At 35.9% G+C, this 21,975-nt stretch overlaps 1 protein-coding gene across 2 annotated transcripts in view; it reads left to right on the plus strand.

Moving 5' to 3' along the window:
• LOC111418977 (formin 3) overlaps positions 1 to 21,975 on the plus strand; it is a 70,858-nt gene that overhangs the window by 44,341 nt on the left and 4,542 nt on the right. For both annotated transcript variants that reach the window (XM_023051706.2, XM_023051707.2), the window contains exons 4-16: positions 191 to 350; positions 407 to 440; positions 6,534 to 6,681; positions 6,736 to 7,589; positions 7,644 to 7,832; positions 7,885 to 7,985; positions 8,035 to 8,105; positions 8,158 to 8,265; positions 8,315 to 8,385; positions 8,437 to 8,563; positions 16,984 to 17,236; positions 17,295 to 17,374; positions 17,425 to 19,126. In XM_023051706.2, coding sequence (XP_022907474.2) covers positions 191 to 350; positions 407 to 440; positions 6,534 to 6,681; positions 6,736 to 7,589; positions 7,644 to 7,832; positions 7,885 to 7,985; positions 8,035 to 8,105; positions 8,158 to 8,265; positions 8,315 to 8,385; positions 8,437 to 8,563; positions 16,984 to 17,236; positions 17,295 to 17,374; positions 17,425 to 19,126 — 3,898 coding nt within the window. The remainder of the gene's footprint in view (positions 1 to 190; positions 351 to 406; positions 441 to 6,533; positions 6,682 to 6,735; positions 7,590 to 7,643; positions 7,833 to 7,884; positions 7,986 to 8,034; positions 8,106 to 8,157; positions 8,266 to 8,314; positions 8,386 to 8,436; positions 8,564 to 16,983; positions 17,237 to 17,294; positions 17,375 to 17,424; positions 19,127 to 21,975) is intronic.

Below are 21,975 nucleotides of genomic sequence, written 5' to 3' on the forward strand. Positions count from 1 at the left end.
TATTTTTATTTTAAACCCATTTTTATTCGCCAGTATTTCGCGTAAATTCAAAGCTACACGTTCGTTTCTTAACTTAAATGACCTCATTTCATTAAAAATGATTTTTAGTCCTAATTGTTTCTCGTTAATCACATCACAGGTAATTCAATTAATTTATTTTAATTAACAATTAATTTTTTTTGTTATTTAGAAATTGAAAGGTGAACGATATAGATTGAGTTTGATAGTAAAAGAACTCGATCATGCTACAATTGTTGATTATCAAACTGCTTTAGTGGCGTTTATAAACTGTTTGATCATCTCAACGCATAGATTAACGGACAGGACGAGATTGAGGAATGAATTTATAGGTAAGAAAAATAAATGTGAATGTATTTTCGAAATGTTACTCTTTTTATTGTTTAAGGATGTCATCTGCTTCCTGTTCTTAATAACTTACGGTAAGTCTTTCATTTTTGCAAAGAGAATACTAATCGATTAGAATACGACATCAGCACATTAATTTATTACGGTAAATTCTCAATATGGGAAAACATCTATGTAATGAAATGGCTCAAGTAAGAGAAAAATGAATAAAATTTGCTGGCTGAGAGTTAGATACTGCTTTCAGAACAATTAATACTGCTGGGAGAAGACTAAATAACGTTTCTAGAAGATTATTGCTAGCAGAAGGCTTAAACCTGTTTGTAGATAATTACATTTTGCTCTCAAAAAGGTTAAGAACTGCTAATAGAAAACTAAATATTAATTGCAGAAATGGAATATCGCTGAAGGATGTTAAATTCTGCAAGCAGCGAACTAGATACTGTTAATATAAGACTAGATAGCGTTTGCACAAGACAAAATGTTGCTGATAGAAGACTAGACACTGTTTCTAGAAGACTGCTATTAGCAGAAGGGTTAAACCTGTTTGTAGATCATTTCATTTTGCTCTCAGAAGGTTACGAACTGTTAATAGAAAACTAAATATTAATTGCAGAAATGGAATATCGCTGAAAGGAGCTAAATTCTGCAAGCAGTGAACTAGATACTGCTAATGAAAGACAGATAGCATTTGCACAAGACTACTTACAATTTGCACAAGACAAATATTCCTTGTAGAAGACTAGACACTGTCCCTAGAAGACTACTGTTAGCAGAAGGCTTAAACTTGTTTTTGGATAGTTATATTTTGCTCTCAGAAGATTAGGAACTGCTAATAGAAGATGTAACGCCATCTATTAATTCCATACGGTAGCAAAATGAAAATAACAGATAGACACCGAAAAAGAAGAAATTCGCGCGTGTATTCGAATTAAGCAAAATTTATACAGGTGTCTCACGTAACTGGTTCATTAGAACTTTTTTAGGTTCCGGTATTCGTACAGTTTTGAAATTTTGGTAGTATGGGTTGTTCAATCGGAACTTTCGATCTAAAATATTTTCAAGATGGCTGTCACTTCCGGTCTACCGGAAATAGACCATAACTTCGTTATTTTAAATGGAATGCTATAGTTTTTATTACACCTTTTAATTGTACGTAAAAAAATATGTTGACTTTCATAAAAGTTATTGGTACCTAGCCTTTTTCGTTTTCGAGTTATTTTGGTTTTAAGCTGTTTTTTGGCAAATTTCACCATGCTCTTTAAAACCCTATATCCCAGCTAACGTTCATTCAAAAAAGCTCTAAATTGGCACGATTACTCTTGAGATGCTGTCAAATAGATTGTCATATATTGTATCAGAATATTTTATACAGGATGGTCAAAAATTGGATTACCGTTTCTCCATATTCTATGGGGAGAAAGTCGAAAATTTTAAATGGAACGCCCCATTTTTTATTAGCCTACACGAAAGGGAATTGAATTCTCTACAATTTATCTATAAACATTTCTATACCTATTTATTGTAGTTTCTCTCATATTCGTAAATTTATCAAAACATGCAGGAAACCGTTTGTATTTTTATTAGAAGGCCATGACATTTTGACAGTTTTTTGTTTAATTTATTTATATTATTATTTGTACTATTAACTACGATTGATAATCTTTTAGTTTACTAGCTTTTACTTACCAAAAATAATAAACAGAAGATCAAATAAATGAAACTATTAAAACAAAAAGTTAATGATAAAAATTAGATTTCAATAAAAATATAAATTTATAATACAAATTTGTTATAAAATTGAATTTGAAAATGCAATAAAACATGATAAAATATTTATTTCGTTGTCTTCATCACTGGTGACCGGAAATATGCAATTTCTTTTTGTCTCAGTATATCCAGAACTAAGAAATTCTTTATCAATTTTTTGACATTTTTCCTTGTGATGGGCGTTAGATTTGTTAGGCATCTCTCATTAAGTGTTCGACACGTCCTGTCCAAAAGGTTATTACATTCGCCATCAATACAAAATAAATTTCAAATATCGGCGTTGGAATAATTTACCGTGATGTTCAATGACTTACACCCGTCGTCAAATGTAACTAATGACAACAATAATACAAACATGGAGCAAAAACTGTCAAAATTTCATAGCTTTCTAATAAAAAAACCTGGATTTCGTGCATGTTTTAATAAATTTCGTAATATGAGACAAACTACAATAAATAGGTATGGGAATGTTTATAGATAATTTGTAGAGAATTAAATTCTCTTCCTGATAGGCTAAAAAAATATGGGGCGTTCCATTTAAAATTTTCGCCATTGAATATGGAGAAACAGTAATTCAATTTTTGACCAGCCTGTATAAGATACTCCGATACAACAAATGACAATCTATTTGACAACATCTGAAGAGTAATCGTGCCAACGTAGATCTTTTTTGAATGAACGTTAGCTGAGATATGAAGTTTTAAAAAGCATGTTGAAATTTACCAAAAAAAAGCTTAAAACCAAAATATCTCGAAAACGAAAAACGCTAGGTACCAATAACTTTTATCAAAGTCAACCTATTTTTTTATGTACAATTAAACGGTGTAATAAAAACTATAGCATTCCATTTAAAATAGCGAAGTTATGGTCTACTTCCGGTAGACCGAAAGTGGCGGCCATCTTGAATATATTTTAGATCGAAAGTTCTGAATGAACAACCCATGCTACCAAAATTTCAAATCTCTACGAATAGTGGAACCTGAAAAAGTTCTAACGAACCAGTTACGTGAGACACCTGTATATTAAAGAAAATTACAAATATATTGTAAAAAATAAAAAATGTTAATATAATTGTTATAAGATTGACACCCTATCTTGCGGACACGCTTGGATTTCAAGACACTTTAGTGTGATTTTGTAACTACGAAGCACTGGTTACAACAATAACGAGTTTTTGGAGATTCGAAATTGTGTTTTCAAAGAAACCAATTATTTTACCCTGTCAAATATGGTAAAAACCTCACGGGAGTCTTAATAGTTGCGTCGTTGTAGTACTAACCAGGAAATGGAAGATAAAATGATAACGTTAACTAACGAACAGTTTAAAGAGTTGATTATTAGCGTTCAAAATGCTGGTCAGGGTCAAACAGTACAATTTTCTGGAAATTTTTCGAAATGCTCGTCTAAATTTAATGGATCAAAAGACGCGGACGTTGCAGCGTTTGTAGATGCTATCGAAATGTATAAGACTGTGCAAATGTATCCGATGAGAATACTCTACGAGGATTGTCAATGCTTTAGATGATTTTGCTCTGAGTTACTGGCTCTGAAGTTGGAGATAAAGTTTTGGTTTGACACGCATGTACTTAGTAGTACTGACAAGAAAGTTTCTGGAAAGTTTGTTCCAAAACGTGACGTTACATAGTTACAAAAATTATCAGCCCTACTAGTTATCAGGTTTCAGATCCTCAACAGCCTGAAATTCGTTTATGCAAATACTATTCACCAGCCTTGAAAGCTTGCCAAGATAATAAACCGACGCAACCTCGCGTCTCGTTTCGTAGAAGAGGAAGACCTAAGAAAAATATTGCTGATTCTTCGTCGGGTCGGCGTCAGAGTCAGAGGGGAGCCTGTAACGCAAAATAAAAATTACAGATAGACACCGGGAATCAAGAAATTCGCGTGTGTATTCTAGAAGACTACTACCAGCAGAAGACTTAAACCTGTTTGTCGATAAATACATTTTGCTCTTAGAACTGCTAATAGAAGACTAAATATTAATTGAAGAAATGAAATACCTCCGAAAGAAGCTAAATTCTGCAAGCAGTGAATTAGATACTGCTAATGAAAGTTGCACAACACAAACTATTGCTGGTAGAAGACTAGACACTGTTTCTAGAAAACTACTATTAACAGATGGCTCGAACCTATTTGTAGATAATTATATTTTGCTCTCAGAATGTTAAGAATTGCTAATAGAAGAGTAAATATTAATTGCAGAAATTGGATAACACTTAATACTGCTGGGTGATGACTAGATACTGGTAACGGAAGACAAGGTAGAGTTTGCAGAAGACTATTAGCTACTTGCACATCACTAAATATTGCTGAATTGAAGATAAAATAGAACAGAGTGTAAAATATCATGAACTATATACAGTGCGCGCGTAATGTATGGAAACATGAAAATATCTTTTTAATGGCTTGATCAATATGAACAAACACTTGTGTGTATAGGTTTTTCGTTTTTTGCCTATAACTTCTATATTTTTCGTTTTTTCGTGAATCTGAAAAAACATTCTTAAGGCAACTTTTGTGTCATGGCACAACTAGAATTTTTTTTTTTTTTTTGAATAATTCAATGTTTTTTAAATGAAACACATTGTGTGACATATCATTGAAATCAGAATTAATTATGCTATTTCTTGGTGGCACGGACACCTAGTACCATTGAATAATGAGGAGGGGCTCTATCTTATTGAAACCAAAGCAGTTTGTGCACGAGACGAGGATTCATATCATCTGGGAAGCGTCTGGCTAACTCCAGAATTAATTTTAATTTAAAAATGCCCAGTACTGTTCCCCTGTTAGGGTACCATTGAAAAAATAAGGCCCAATAATTTGATCATTAGAAATTCTTATTAACTCTTTGAGGATACTGTGTATGTGTCTCTTCATCTTCTAATGAGAATTTTCGTCCGACCAATATCTGCAGTTCTGTTGACTGTACCGTTTAAAACGAAAGTTGCCTCGTTAGAAAAAATGTTTTGTTTACAAAATTCTGGGTTATCATTTAATCGATCCAATATTGTCTCGCAAAACTGCATCCTCCCATCTGGATCACCTTCACTCAATTCTTGAACAAATTATACTTTATAAGATGCCATTTTTCAAGCACAGATAATAAAACATTTGGTTTTGTTTCTTCTGGTAATAGGATGGCGACCACTTTTCGGACGATATTATTATTATTATTATTATTATTGTTAAACATTTCGCAAACCTCCTCATGTGTACGAGTTCTACAACCATGAGATGTATATGTTCTCCGGAAGAAATTGATGTTTTTCCAAAATACGAATATACGATATGCGGGGATTGCGCCTTAAAAAACATTGGACCCATTTCCACCTAGCCATTTTGGGTTCGTTGTTAAAATTGTGCTTAATGCCGTTTCTTGCTGCTATTTCGTAGACCAAAATTACGCAAATCTGTGCTGGTTAGACCGAAAAACAATTTCTTTTTCAATATCTTTATAAAAAATGGCTCGTTTTCCTCCAAGCCCCCTGTTTAAGAGCATCTTTATTCGTGGCTAATATTCTCCTTAACGCGGTTTTGGGGACGTTAAAAGTTTGAGTAGCCAGTTTATACCCCAGTTTGTTAGCCTGTATATTCTTGGTGGTTTGTTCCATATTAACGTCATCCCATTGCTATCTTTTAGTGGTCAAATCTGAAAACAATAATAATACATTATGTATTACCCACTGTCTTAAATATAAATTATATAGCATGTATTATTCCTATGATGCCCCCCTAGTCTATCCAAGGAGAGAATTATATGGGGTCATCATAGGCAAAAGTGCATACCGTTTGTTTACATTTCATATCACTTGTTATGTTTACTCTAACCTAAATTTCGATACAAAAACAGTAACACAATATATACACGAAAATGTAATTCTAAATTGCTTGTTTTAAGATAAATATTTACTAATATTTGCAACGAATTTATTAGATCAGGACCTACCTTTTTTTTTATTTTCACACACCGACACCTTCCAATGGCCGATGCACATTTCAGTTTTTGTTGCAAGAACAAGTTTTCGTATCATTTATTTTTCTTTCATGGTTTTATCTAATTCTCTGCCTGCAGATTTTATTCATTTTTCTCCTACTTGAGCGATTTCGCGCACTGTATATGACCCACAGATATGAACCAACAAAAGTCATTGGTCATCTACACAGACATATAGGTTGACGTTTGATCTTTATTCTGGAAAGTTCATTATGGAGCAGAGGGGATAATGCTCAATCTTGCTGCAACTCCTGCTGTCATGGTTTTTATTCTACACTGGTGATATGCAGGACATGTTAAAACATGTTCGTTATATCGAGAATTTACTGTACACGAATTTTATTATTTATCAACGTTTATTATAAAATGTAATTTTTAAATTTAGAAAATGTGCCGAGGCAGAACCGGAATTAGCAGTCCAATTGGATGTTTTCGACGAACAACGAGAAAGCGACGATTCTCAAAGCATGCAAGGTCCCCATGGGGTTGATCTAAATTCGCCTTTAGATGTTTTTTATGCAATTCTCAAACAGGTACGATTAAAATGAATTGAATAATTTAAATTAATTAATACAAATATATTTTAGGTGGCCGAAACCCCCCAAGAAATTCCCTTTTTAAGCATCCTCCAACATCTTCTTCGAATCGACCCAAAAGAAGCTGTAAGCGATATAATTTGGGATACAGCTGAAAGATTAGTGCATAGAGCGACTTTAATTGAAAATCGTGGGGATGCAGCGAAATTATTGAGAACTCCAAGTGTTCAATCGAGTAATAAAGTTTATTTTTGTCATTGCCAACATAATAATAACAATAGAATTGGGGATTTTGGAACGGGGAGTAACCCAGGAAGTCGAAAACAATCTCTTATAACCGGATCACAAAGTAGTATACCATTATTAAGCCCACCCCCGATAACATCGCCACCTCCTCCGCCGCCACCACCGCCAAACATCCCGCCACCACCCCCAAACATACCTCCAGCCCCACCAGCGGAACCTCCAATAATTCCCCCACCTCCAATGATGAAAAATAACACAAATCTAAATTCAAATTTAATGCTAAATAAATCGAATTTAAATAAAAATCAAAAAATAGAAAAATTACCTCAATTGGAAACGCCCCAACCAAAAATCAAAATGAAAACGATTAACTGGAATAAAATTCCGAGTAACAAAGTGGTGGGAAGGAATAATATCTGGAGTCAAGTTGCGTATAGACACCAAAATTCGCCAATGGAAGATATGGATTGGAGCGAAATGGAGGGATTATTTTGCCAACAAGCACAAAATGTTGGTAATCAATCGCCGAAATTAAGCGGTAATCGAGATTCTGGTGGATTTGATAACGAGAGAAGGGTGAGGAAAGAAAATTCAGAGGTCACTTTATTGGATGGAAAAAGAAGTTTAAATGTTAATATTTTTTTGAAACAATTTCGAAGGTAATTTTTTTTTGTTATATTCAAATAAAAAATTTATTTTTCTTTAATACATAGTTCGAACGAAGATATAATTCAATTAATAAAAGACGGCGAACATGACGATATTGGAGCGGAAAAAATTAAAGGATTATTAAAAATCTTACCGGAAGTAGATGAAATGGATATGCTTAAATCTTACGTTGGCGATTTTAATAAATTGGGGAATGCGGAAAAGTTTTTATTACAACTTACTAGTTTATCAAAGTAATTAAATTAAAATAATTGTTTTAATAAAAAATTACATAAATCTTTTTAGTTATAAGTTAAGAATTGAAAGCATGTTGATTAAAGAGGAATTCGCGGCTAATATGGGGTATTTAGAACCGAGTATTGAATCTATGATAGCGGCAGCTAAAGGTAAGTTAATAAATTTAAATGAATTTAATTAATATAATCTTTGTAATAGATCTGATGACCAATAAACCATTACAAGAAGTTTTATACATGATTTTAGTAGCTGGAAACTTTTTAAACTCAGTAAGTATTTAAAACATTAATGTTTTACAATTAATTTGCTTTTTTTTCAAAGGGTGGTTACGCCGGAAATGCAGCTGGAGTAAAACTTTCATCTTTACAGAAGATAACGGACATTAGAGCTAATAAACCTAACATGAACTTAATACATTTCGTTGCTTTAGTAAGTTTAAAAAAAGTGATATTAATTTAATAAAAAACTAATTTTTCAGCAAGCTGAAAAAAGAAATAAGAAGTTATTATCGTTTACCGATAATACAAGTGTTCTGGAAGATGCTGCAAAGTAAATTGTTGTTAATAAAATTTATCTTAATTTAATTAATCTTTATTTTAGAACAACCGTTGAACAATTACAGAACGAAATCAACACTTTGGACTCGAGAATTAAAAAAATTAAGAAACAAATTGAATTGCCCACAACTGAACATGATATTAAGCATCAAATGAGTGAATTTCTTATGGTAATTTTATTTTAAAAGTTTTAACTTACATTACATTTACATAAATTACATATCGGATAGGCGGACCAACCAACCATGTACCGCGATCCTAAGGATCTATTGTACCCCGATAGATAACGTTATCAAATTTCTCTGTGAAAAGTCATTCGCATCCTTTGGGGAGATAAACTGCGACCCAATAATCGAGAATCTGATACGATTAACAGCAGAGCAGTGGCATAAAACATGCTCGTCCTTCGCGCATAGTCGACATTCAACATCGTCGGCTATTAATCGGCAATGCCCCGTAAAGACACCCATTAAAACTTTACTGCTGCTACGAGCAAATCCTAAAACATTCTCGGGTTTGACAGTGGCGACGTTAATAAACAACTTAGCATGTCTCATTCCAGGAGAACTGGTCCATAGTAGTCTCTCTTCAGCCCACAGTCTAATCCTATGTTTGGCCAACGCAAATGATACTCCAACTGCTGGCTCTGGCCCCACAAATACTTTAGCGCTGCCCTATCGTGCTAGCTCATCTGCCGCTTCATTACCAGCAACCCCAGAGTGACCTGGGAACCAGATCAGAGAAACTCTGTTATCGTAACTCAGTGTGTTTAAAGGTGTTTTACAGTCATTGGCCAGAGCCGACACCGTTTCCACGGCCTGCAGCGCCTGTGGAGCGGCTTCACTGTCTGAGAAAAATCGTACTATCATGTTCTTCCCTCCTCTCTCAAGAAGGATTGTAGCACCCATGTCAATAGCAAATACTTCCGCCTGGAATACAGTACAGTGCGTACCCAGACTGTAAAGTTGCTTAATCCGAGACGCCTGGCAGTATACCGAAAACCCCTTCCGGCGTTTTTGATCCATCTGTGAACATGCACATATCTGCCTGAACCACAGAATATTCGTTTTCGATTCAGGACTGCCGTACAATCTGGTATCGAGTGATTAATGAATCACTGATAGTGATCCCCCCAAATCTGCGGCATTGATACCACAATATCAGTGCTTATAATGTCTTCCACAGCCCATTGGTACGACATATCATACTGATCCTTTAAGCAATATTGCTTAAATCTGTAAATGGTACTTTTAGCCACTTTCTCTACATGCAAATGCAAAGCTATAGCTATAGCTATTGATCACAGAGCCTATCTGAATTCCGTTCAGACGGGGGTGTCCGGGAACCCGAGGGAGATCTGGTCCTTCATTAATTCGAAAAAGGGTTCTGCGTCTGGCATGCCAGCATCCATGATTTCTGCTGATGGATCGACTGTGAACTCGGGTCCTGATATCTCATCTGCGTTAGGAGAGTACTTCTCGTCGGTTTTTGTAGATGGCACCATCGATTCCCGGTGTTTCACCTTGGTTTTCTGTGGATGCGGTTCTTAACATTCTGTCACACCTTGACAAGTCATCTAGCCCAGGTCCAGATAGTATTCCTTCGTCCTTCCTAAAGGAGTTTGCTAGTGAACTGTCTTCACCCCTGTTTTTAATTTTTTCGAAGTCATTACTTGAAGGGGCATTTCCGAGCAAGTGGAAGACGGCTTTCGTCGTCCCAATTTTTAAATCCGGCGACAAGCAGTTGGTTTCAAATTACCGCCCGATTTCTATTCTCTCGGCTATTCCCACGGTTTTTGAGAAAATTGTCCAGGAATACTTTAGCCAGTCGATTACTCACTCTTTTATTCATGAACAACACGGTTTCTTGCCCGGACGATCGACTGAGACTAATTTGGTATCCTACGTTAATTTTATTCATTCTGCCCTAAATGAAAACTCTCAAGTCGATGCTATTTACACAGATTATTCTAAAGCTTTCGACAAGATTGACCATACAATTCTTGTTCAAAAACTCTTTTCCTTTAACATCCCAAATGGCATCGTTCACTGGATTATATCATATTTATCAGGCAGGCAGTGGCTTCAAGGTTGGTGGCTTTCTATCCGGTTATAAGTCCATCTCTTCCGGTGTGCCTCAAGTCAGCCATCTTGGACCAACATTATTTTTAATTTATATTAATGATATTGCTTCCTGCTTTAAGTTTTCCAAATTCCTGCTGTATGCAGATGATAATAAAATATTTACAAATATAACATCAAGTCTCGACTGTCTACGGCTTCAGGAAGACCTTGACCGTTTGCATGACTACTGTCTCATCAACAAACTTCATCTTAATTACTACAAATGTCAAAAAATTACGTTTACATGGAAACGATATCCGGTTAACTTTTATTACAGTTTTAACGGCAGAGCTATTGCGTCCACTGACAGAGTGAAGGATCTTGGTGTTACTCTTGATTCCAAACTGCGATTCCACCTTCATATCGACCTTATGGTGAAAAAAGCATTACGTAACTTGGGGTTCGTTATCAGAATAAGCAGAAATTTCACCAATGTTACCTGTATAAAGTCCCTTTATATGGCATTTGTAAACAGTGTATTAAGCTATGGTTCTGTGGTGTGGAGTCCCATGTACGCCGTCTATCGTGATCGCATCGAAGCCATTCAACGTCGCTTTATTCGTCACTTGGCGTATAAATATTATCTTCCGTACTGCGATTACGACAGACGCTGTACGGTTTTCAACCTATTGCCTCTAAGGCAACGGCGGCTCTTGTCTGACCTGGTATTTCTTTTCAAAATTGTTAACGGCATGCTGGATGTCCCTGATCTTCTATCCGAGCTGAATTTTAATATTCCACAGCGCTTCACCCGGAATAATATCACTTTTCGTTTGCACACATCTAATACGAATACTTATTCTAATTCGCCAATCATACGAGTTCTTAATACTTACAACCAGAGCTTCAACCATGTTTCTCTATTTGAGCTGTCATTGCGTTCGTTTAAAGATTTCGTGTTGCGCGATATTGTTTAGTTGCGAACCACTTTAATTCTGTATTAGCTTTGTAAAAACATTGTAACTACTTTTCTTTATATTTAAATTTCTTGCTTATGTTTCTAAGTGTATTGTCTCTTTATGAAATATAATGTTAATTTCGATATTTTGTGAGGATGCTTCACTGGGGATGTTCTCCCTGTTTGCGTCCCAAATTGTAATAAAAAAAAAAAGGAGATAGCACTAGAGATTGCCAATCCAGCTACTCGTTGAATTCGTGAAGGTTTACTGATAACTAAAGTCTGTCGGACGTTTCTATATCAGGCTGCTGCTTCGTATGAGATCATAGGTCTAACCACAGTCACATTGTCCACAAAGACTACGACAAGTCCATGAGGATAGTCTAGCTTTGTGTAAAACTCACTGCAAATGTCCATTCCATGAGAGGGTTTTGTCTAGCATTACCTAGACAAAAACTTGGATAGTTGGGCAGATTAGTTCAGCCAATTTTTGTCTCCTGCTGAAGGGATAACTAAACTAGGTTATAACTAAAATTTGCAGGGTTTTTGCTAAGCTTCAAAAAAATGCCATTACATTAAATTTTTTCTATAAAATCCTGTTACTGCTGAAACAATAACGTTTATATTATCTGAAAGTAGAAGATTTAAGCTTTAGTTTTGTGCAAGAATTGTTTCTTAGCTTTCATATAATCAAGGACGATTTTTTCGGAGTACAAATAAGTTTGTGGAATAACGGTACATTACTTTTTATTCAAAGTATTGTCCATCACTAGCCACTACTTTGGAGGACTTTGGATATCCTCGACAAACAGGTTCCTTTGACCATAACGACAATGTCATCAGCATACACTGTGTATTTCTACACCAACGGCTTCGACTATCGCAATCAGATCATCAACCAGAAGGGACCAAAGGGATAACACCTAACTGCGGACAGCCACCTCCCGGCCTAAACCGTATCGTGACACCGTGGAGTGAACTAGAATGTGGCGGACATCTGAACAACAGAAATCTTTCGCCGGGCTTGTTTCCTAAAACATCGCAAACAACATGTTTGCATGTTTCCCGGGAGCAATAAAGTTTTACAAACTTTATAGAAACAAAAAAGCTCTCTCCGACCATCTGGGCAGCTAATCTTTTTGGTTCAGAGAAAGGATTCCAAGAAAACTTTCGCCGGGAAGTTACTAGACTCAACATCGCAAACATCATCGGCCCGGGGAAGTGAGTTTAGAGTTACAGTTAGAGTTCATCCCTACGTCGTAACTGAAGAGGTTTGGTTCCAGCATTTTTTGATCGACCACTGTTCTTCGAAACGCGTCGAATACTTCTATTGTTATTTTTTTTATTGTAAGTAAAATTTGGTTGTTGAAGACAATTGCTTTTCCTAACAGCATATTGCGGATCCAGCCCACTATAGCTGCTTCCACTCCCCTGTCAAGAGCAGCTCTTTCAAGATATTGCGTTGTTGAACGCATCTTCTATATCTCTTTGTCCTGGAGGGTTCTAGATACTCTAGCAACCAAGTTGTGTAGAGCCAATTCTGCCGACATTCTCGTTTGATAAGCGTACTGGTGAAAACAAGGGTTTTCAACAGAAATGACGTCAAGCTGATGGGTCGAAAAGCATTAGGAGTAGGGACCGAATGATTCGCTTTAGGTATATAAGATACCCTTACCTTAGTCCATTCTGCCGGTACATATTTTCTCGCTCTGAAAATTGTTACCAATAGTGACCTTCCTAAGGGAGGCTTCCCTGCTGTAACAAAGCAGGAAAGATATTGTCTTCTCCGGGCGATTTGAACGGCTTAAACGTTTGAATCACCTGGTCGACGGATATGCAAGTGACGACTTTTCTAGCTACACTCCAATCCGTAATTGAGGGGCGCTTTGCCATGCAGGAATAGCCCGCTCTGACATTATTAGACCCCATCATCAAGCTTCTTGGGAAGTGAGTCTGCATGAGAAGCTCTAACGAGACTCAGTTGAATTTCGTCAGGCAGCTTAAGTGAGTCCGGGGGCAGTGACGGATCTCTAGCGAGAATCTTGTGAATTCTTGCACTGCTGGGTGTGTCTTTCATTCCCTCACAGAACCTCTTCCAAGACTCTCTTTTTGCCTTACGTATGTTTTTGGTGTAATTCGTTAGAGCTTGTTTATATTTCTCCCATTCACCTAATGTCTTGGCCCTCTTAAAAAACCTCCGGACCTCTTGTCTTTCAGAGCTAAGAGATTCGTTCCACCAGGGTGTGCCCCGATTATTACTTTTCACCTTCAGTGGACTGCTACTGTGATAGGTAGAACGAATTGCCACAGGGATCTGGTCCGTCGCTATTTCAATCTGATCACAGTTCCTAACGGTGGCGATGACACTAGGTAGGTTATCTGCAAGTTATCTGCAGTGTTTAAGAGTTGCCTTAAACAGATCCCAATTAGTGCTACGGGGATAACGGTACGTACAGTCCGATTTCATCCCTAGGTCAATTTTAAATTGAATATGTCTATGATCTGAACACGATGGTTTAGAGCAGCGGACGGCAACGCTGTGACCGCGGGCGCACGTGCACCCTCGGGGACTTCCTCATGCGCCCTCCACAAACACAAAAACACGTAACATGTCGTTTCTTGGAATAAGCCTACGCAGCCTGCCGGGCTGCCGCCCACTCGAGTGAGTCAGTACTCAGTACGCTGCGATACTTCGAGTTAAGTTGCCGCATTTTTATCGTCAGTTTTAGCTGCATACTTGTCAAAAAATATCATGAGTAAAGGCCCGTACAGACACGTTTAGTAATTTAGTCGAGTAGCGAGTAATTTATTAACTCGCCACGTGCGGACAGTACAATTTAGTCGAGTAGTTTACTAAAATGATTTAGTCGAGTAGATCCATTTGATTCTATTTTTTCGGTCGAGTAGCGTACCCCCACTACTCACAACTGCCACTGAACACGTGCGAACGCATAAATTTAGTTTAGCGAATTAGCAATTGTATTGCGAGCGATGACGTCGTTTGTTCATCTTGAGTACCACTAAAGTGTCTTGAGCGTATTAAATGTGGACAGTTGCCATCTACTAAACGTTCCAGTGGTAAGTGGCTACTCGCTACTCGACTAAATTACTAAACGTGTCTGTACGAGCCTTAAAAGACCAAGGACTTACTATTTTAATAAAGAGTGGGAAGAACAGTTCTTTTTTATTGAGTTTAACGGAAAAAGTATTTGTTTATTATGCAACGCCAGTGTAACAGTGCCTAAAAAAAGTAACATTGAAAGACACTTCAATACCCTGCATGTGTCGTGTAACAGTAGTTTTTCCCCAAATACTGAAATCCGGAAGAAACGTGTCGGCGAATTGAAGACAAATATAACAAAACAACAAAGTGTTTTCACCAGACCAGTTCAAATTTCGAAAAGTGCTACTGTTGTATCTTTGAAGGTTTCTCATTTGTTGGCTAAGAAGAAAAAGCCTTTTGTAGACGGGGAAATAATAAAGGAAGCCTTCAACTCGACGAGTCTACCGACATTTCCAACACTGCACAGCTATGTATTATTATTAAAATGGTATTTCATGATTTTACCACAAAGGAGGAATTTTTAAAATTGTTGCCGCTGAAGGGTCGCACACAAGGTAAAGATATTTACGATGCGTTTATAAACTTTGCTGAAGAAAGTCAGTTACCATTAAAAAAGTTAGCTGCCATAGTGACTGATGGTGCGCCTGTAATGATAGGTAATAAAAATGGCTTCGTTGCACTTTGTATGGCAAATTATGTGTTTTCTCAATTCGCTCATTACCACTGTATCATCCACCAAGAGGCGTTGTGTGCCAAAACTATTCGTTTTGAACACGTCATGAAGATTGTCGTAAAGATAATCAACTCTATTAGGGCTGCGGCAATGCGACACCGTTTGTTTCGGCAGCTTTTACAAGATGAAGATGCTGAATACGCGGACTTGATATTGCATACAGAAGTTCGATGGCTGAGCAGAGGCAAAGTACTTGTACGCTTTCTCAGTTTGATAAACGAAATCAAACAGTTCTTGTCAACGAGAAACGAAGATTATCCACAGTGCGTGATCCCGCATGCAGGTTTGGGGTTTCTCACTGATATAACAATAAAACTTAATGAACTGAACCTGGAAATGCAAGGAAAAAATCGTCATGTTGCGAAAATGGTTGGATCGGTGAATACATTCAAAGCCAAATTGACACTATGGAAATCCCATTTACTGAGAAATTCAATTTCACACTTCCCAAACTTAAAGAAAATGTTCGATCACATGAATGTATGTGAAAAAGATATTGATACCAGTTTGTTTGCCTCACAATTAAATACACTTTTGGACGAATTTAATTCTCGTTTCCAACAATTTAAGAATCTTGAACCTATCCTGGAGTTCATAATTAACCCATTCGCAGAAGGTGATCGTATCAGGTGATGTTTCAAAGAAGATCAAAAACTATTTTGACATAGAAAATTACGATGAATTAAAGCTGGAAATAATAACCATGAAGAACGACTTGAGCCTGAAATCATACATGAGGGACGAAAACTTTTGGAATATTGTTGATGGAAATAAATATCCTATTTTAAGAGCATTATCTCTTAAGATACACGCGTATAGTGCTTCAACGTACGCATGCGAATCCATGTTTTCAACAATGAAGCACTTGAAATCAAAATATAGAAGCAGAATGACAAATATCAATTTGGACCATTGTTTAAGGACAGGTACATCAAATTATGAGCCAGATTTCAACAAGCTGTCAGAAGAAACGCAAGGTCAAGGATCACACTAATTGTTGAAATTACTAGCAACTGCTACTGACTTATGTATTATCTATGCCTCATGTAGGTGCCTAAGAAACATCTTTTTTATCCTTGTTTAACATTTTATTTGCGTCAACCATTCATGCGCCCTTCAGGAGTAAATTATGTTAGAATGAGCCCTTAGGCTGGATAAGGTTGCCGACCGCTGGTTTAGAGGATACCCTCCAGGAAGTTATCTTTGAGCTGAATGTAATGTCAAGTACATTTGCTCTATTTCTGGTAACAAAGGTTGGTTTGGCGCTTACATTATTAGCAGTAAGCCCCTCTCCTAATAGGTAGTCAAAAAGTAACTCACCTCTTTCATTTATTTGCTTGCCCACATTGTGTGGTGCGCATTGGCCTCGCATCCAACAACTACTTGTAGGTTATTCCTCCGCAAAACTATGTCTCGCACAGCGGCCGGGGGAAGATCATTATCTGTTCGTTCAGGGGAAGTAAGCTTATTGAGGCTTAACTTGTTGAGCTGTCATTGTCAATTATAAATCTTTAAGTGATACCAACCTAAATTACTCAACTGCGTATATTTTTAATCAAATATTTTATTTATACGCTTATTTTTAATTAATTTAGTTTCTTAATTCGCAAATTTATTAAATAACTTAATTTTTATAAATATTAAAGTTTGTAACCCTTGTCACATATTGCCATCTATTATCAGAAACGCGTACTAATTGTCAATGTTATTTTTGCTATTTGGCGGTTATTATTTATTTTATAAATATTTATTAATTATTTTTATTATTTTAGATGGCCGAACGTGAAGTAGAACAACTCCAAGAAAGTCTCATTCAATTAGAAAACGTTCGAATTCAATTAACAGACTTTTTCTGCGAAGACATTAACACATTCAAACTGGAAGAATGTTTCCGGATATTTCACGGATTTTATTGCAAATTTAAACAAGCTGTAACTGAAAACGAACGGAGGCGGTTACAAGAAGAGCAGGCTAACGCAAGAAGGAGGCAAAGAGAGGAATTATTAGCTACGAAAAGACGTCAAAGTAATAATAATAATAATAATACCTTAATTATCGTAATTTATTTTTGTTTGTATTTTAGTGGGATTAGTTGGAAGTCCTGATTCAGAAATTATTGATACTCAGATTTACGATTCAAGATCTGGTTTTCAAATGAAAAAAGTAATAGATTTTGATTTAATTAATTAATTTTAATGAATTAATTTTTGTAGGGAAGAAAACCCGGAAGTGGAAGTAACGTAACATCTGAAGAAGAAATATCGAGTATTCCTGGATCGCCATGTTTAAATCGAAAAAGACTCGGTTCTTTCAACGGCGATAACTCAAACTCCAAAGAGGAAAAATCCCCCGATATAACTCCGAATGGAAGTTTGCGACGCCGAAGAAGTCGGGTTCTCTCCGAAGAAGATGAAGGAACCTTAATGGAATTTTTAAGAAGTTCTTCTCATCACCAATCGAACGGAAATGATGCTTCAAATCGGGAAAGAAAATCTTGGGGGAGTTTAGATCGATCTTGGGCTCGGAGAGCTCGTGGAAGTGGACCATCAAGAAAAAGACCAACTTTGCTATCAGCCGATTTCTCTTCAGATCGAGAACGACCATCATCACCTTCACCTTTAGCAGAAGAAGCAAAAAGTGACGTTTTCGACGAAAAAAATCAATCAACGAAGAAAGAATGGAGACAAAAAATTGAATCTTGGCTACAAGCCAACGAAAACGATCAAGTTGTTGAAGAAAATATAAACAGAAGACAAGACAGAAGAAGAATGATAACAAACACAAACAGAAAATCTTTGGAAATTGATTCAGAAAGCGATCGAAGTAATAATACTTTAGACACTTTACCCGAAGGAAAACAAGTTTACACAGGCGGTCAAAATAGTTATAGAAAAGTTTATCCCGATTGGAAACCTTCCGTTGCGATTGAAAATGCGGATGTTGTTGGAGCAATGGAAGCCGTTGAGGAAGTTCAACCCCAAGTTAAAGATAAATCAGCGTGGAGAAAATCAAATTTAAACGTCGCGAATAGCACTGAAGAAACTAAAGAAGATTCTAGATTTAGATATCACACTTTACCAAGAACCAGAATCGAAATAACCGAAGAAGAAGACGATGATAACAGAAAATCTTTAATTGCTTCTTTAGGAGAGAAACCTGCTCATGATCGATTAACACTATATATTCGAAGACCAAGTGATACCCCATCAAACCCCTCAGAAAAAAGTAACATTTCAAAACACGAAGTTGATGGTGCTCAAGAAGAAATGATCAGTAATAAAGTTGAAATTGATCAAGATAATATCGAAACACCCCCAGCGATCAGAAAAATTTTTACTCCATCACCCGTTGATAAACGAGAACCGATTCAACCAAGTCCTTGTAGAAGACTTTTAGGAAGATCTTCGTTGCCTTCAAAAGAATCTTCATCTCTACACAGTCCCGAAGAAATCGAACCAAAAGAAACGTTAGGAGATGGTCAATTTGATCGATTTTCAGCAACGAGACGTACAAGAAGATTTAAAAGACAATCAGAAATTAATCCAATTGAAACTTCATTAACATCAACATCTTCATTACAATCTTCATCTCCGTCCAGTCCATCATCGGGTCAAACTGAATTGATAGCGGAGAAAGAGATTATAAATGTAAATCAAATGGGCCAAATTGAATCTTCAATTCCAGTGAATATTGGGAAGGCAGATGATAGAGATGCAAGGTTAAAAGCGTGGCAGGAACGATTAAAATGCCAAAATGATGTTGGGGAGGTTAAGGTACATAGAAGGAGTAGAAATCAAACTGGGATTAATCAAGACGATGTTAAAATGGCTTTAAAATTTAAAATTAGTGCTCCTATTGATATTGAACCGGAAAAGAGGGTTTCGAAAAGTTATTTAACTACGGATGAATCTAATGGTAAGAAAGTATTTTTATTTTTAAATTAAAAACTTAAAACAGTAAACCTTAAGTTGCTCTATTCCATGTTTGTAGATAAACTCGGAGTGTTCTCCGATTTATCTATATCATGTATAAATCTAGTACGGTAGTTCTACTTTTAATTGTTGTTCAGGGCTAGATTCTTGTATATTTTTATTGGATGAAAAATTAGAATTAACACTAGACCTAGAACTTGAAGCATTTAGGTTTAGCCCTGCGTCTCTTAAGACGGCTAAACCCAAATGTTTCTAGATATAAGTCTAGTGTTAGTTCTAATGGTAGTGTTAGTTGTTATTCAGCGTTAGATTGTTGTATACTTTATATTAAACTAAAACTAGAACTAACACTAGACCTAGAATCAAAAGGTATCGGGTTTCCTCAGACGCACGGCTAAACCCGAAACTTTCTAGTTCTAGGTCTAGTGTTAGTTCTAGTGATAGTGTAAAACTAGAACTAACACTAGACTGAGAACTAGAAACATTCAGGTTTAGCCGCACGTCTTTCAAGACGGCTACATGATTCTACACTGTGTTAATTAATTATCGTAACCCACGTGACCCTGTGTAATTCTGTTTGTAATCTAGTTTAACACTATCACTATACCTTTTCAAGCTCAAATTGGCACTAATCAGAATCAAAATGACATTAGTCAAAATCAAATTGGCAATGTCAATTTCAAATTGGCATTAGTCAAAATCAAATTGACAATAATCAAAATTAAAATGGCATTAGTCAATATCAAATTGGCAATAAACAATATCATATTGGCATTAATCAACAAATTTAGCACTAATCAAAAGCAAATTGGCATTAAACAAAATCAAAATGATATTAGTCCATATCAGAGACAAGGAAGGATAGAGATGGCCAACTCCAAGGTTTATATATAAGAGGTTGTCTAGATTCATACGCAATCATACTGCGCATTACGTCACATGTGGAAAATAATACCGCCAAGCAATTCAAATTAAACAAATGCACGGAGCACCACATGGCCATGAGGTTGCGTGCGCAATCCGTGATCGCTTATGTCACGAAACACTCCTGCTCTTGCCCCTCGCCCACAAACTAAATCAAAGTATTGCAGCATAGGTACTTAGACAACCTTTAATATATAAACCTTGGGCCAACTCTACCTAATTAAATTGTACATTGCGTACAGCGCCATCCGATGTCACCGCAGAGTACTAATCATAGATTAAAACCAACTTCCACTAGGATAATGGTGTAAAACTGGGCTAACCAACGATCTGGCAACATTGTTCGCTGCGCATCGAAGCGAAGCGAGCGACGTTGCCAGATCGTTGGGGCTAACTTTAACCGCCAAATTTAAAAATAACACAACTAATATTGCTTTGAAAAAAGGAAATAAATATATTTTAAATGAAAGATCTAATTTCAACATAATAATTTATTATTCTCAAAACTAATAAAATTTGGTAACATAAATAGAATATAAGTACGAAGGCTTTCGCGGCCGGTGTAATTAAACTAGAACTATCGAAGACGACTCGAAATCACTTCGAAAATTTCTAGCTAGTGTTAGTTCTAGTGATAGTGCTATTATTAGTTCTAGTTTTAGTTCAATAAATAGAATAATGTTACATTTTGTTTACCCTAACAGTTTTTGTAGCGTCTTCCTGGATGGTAATGAAAAGAAATTTGATAAGAACCGGTATCCTTTACCACTTTGTTTGTAAATGGAAAGAGCCAGCACTTCTTTTTTCTAATTTCGGGACTGGCTGCTAAAGAAATTTCTAGTTTCTTTATTCAAATATTTGAGGTTCACCAATACCTGAGGATTTTTCCTCAATTGTATTAGCTTTTGCCTTATTATTCTGGCATTTTTCTTAGCGCGACACAACGCTTTTTTTACTCCAGTTAGGTTGCAATTGCTGCAGTTCTTTGTAAAAGGTAATTTCCTCCGTTTCTTATCTACAAAAATAAAGATAATTTTAAATAAGAATGATTATTCAGTTTTTATGGTATTTACCAATTATTTCTTTTTCATCAGTTAGGTGGAACCGTTTCCAATTCATTTCTAATGAAATGACAGAATTTTCCTCACAAAATGAGGTTGAAGCAATTTCGCAACCTTATTGTTTACTACATCCAGGATAGACTTGCATAACAGTTGAACTAGTTACACTAGGAAGTTTGTCGGGGCATACATACATATGTGGGGGTATAAATATATATATATGGCATGTCGGGGTATAAACATATATAATATGGTATATAATGAATTATGAAACTAAATAATTAATTTCATACCATGCAGCATACCTGAAGTATCTTCTGTTGGTTGATCTTGTGGAAACAAAAAGCAATTATTTATAGTTTCTTCTTATAAATCTAAATGATTTAAAAAACATATATAGATTAAAAAATAAACTTTTTATCCAAAATTTCATTTACCTAGTAAGCATAATGTAGGTAGCTTTTTCAATTTCTTCTCAACATATTTGCACATTGTTGCAAAATGGTTGGGGCAAACACAATAGTTACTTAGACGCTTATCATTAATAAATTCAAATAATTTTGAATTGTGTATTCCAGAGAGCCAAGCCATTCGAATAATAGGGTCGGTCGGAAAATAATATCTAGAAATACAGAATGAAAGTAATTATGCTGTATTAATTAATAATTTTTATAATTTACCTTTTAATGGCTATCATCACAAGATGGTACACAGCAAGGATTAATAACCGACATTTTTATCATTTAAAAAATTTTAAATGTTTTTTACACTTAATTACAAAATTACACTTATTAAAAAAATTAACTGATTTATCAATATCATTTATATTTGACATCACTTAATTTGA

Source organism: Onthophagus taurus, chromosome 3, assembly GCF_036711975.1.
Source record: "Onthophagus taurus isolate NC chromosome 3, IU_Otau_3.0, whole genome shotgun sequence".
In the NCBI taxonomy this organism is placed as follows: domain Eukaryota; kingdom Metazoa; phylum Arthropoda; class Insecta; order Coleoptera; family Scarabaeidae; genus Onthophagus; species Onthophagus taurus.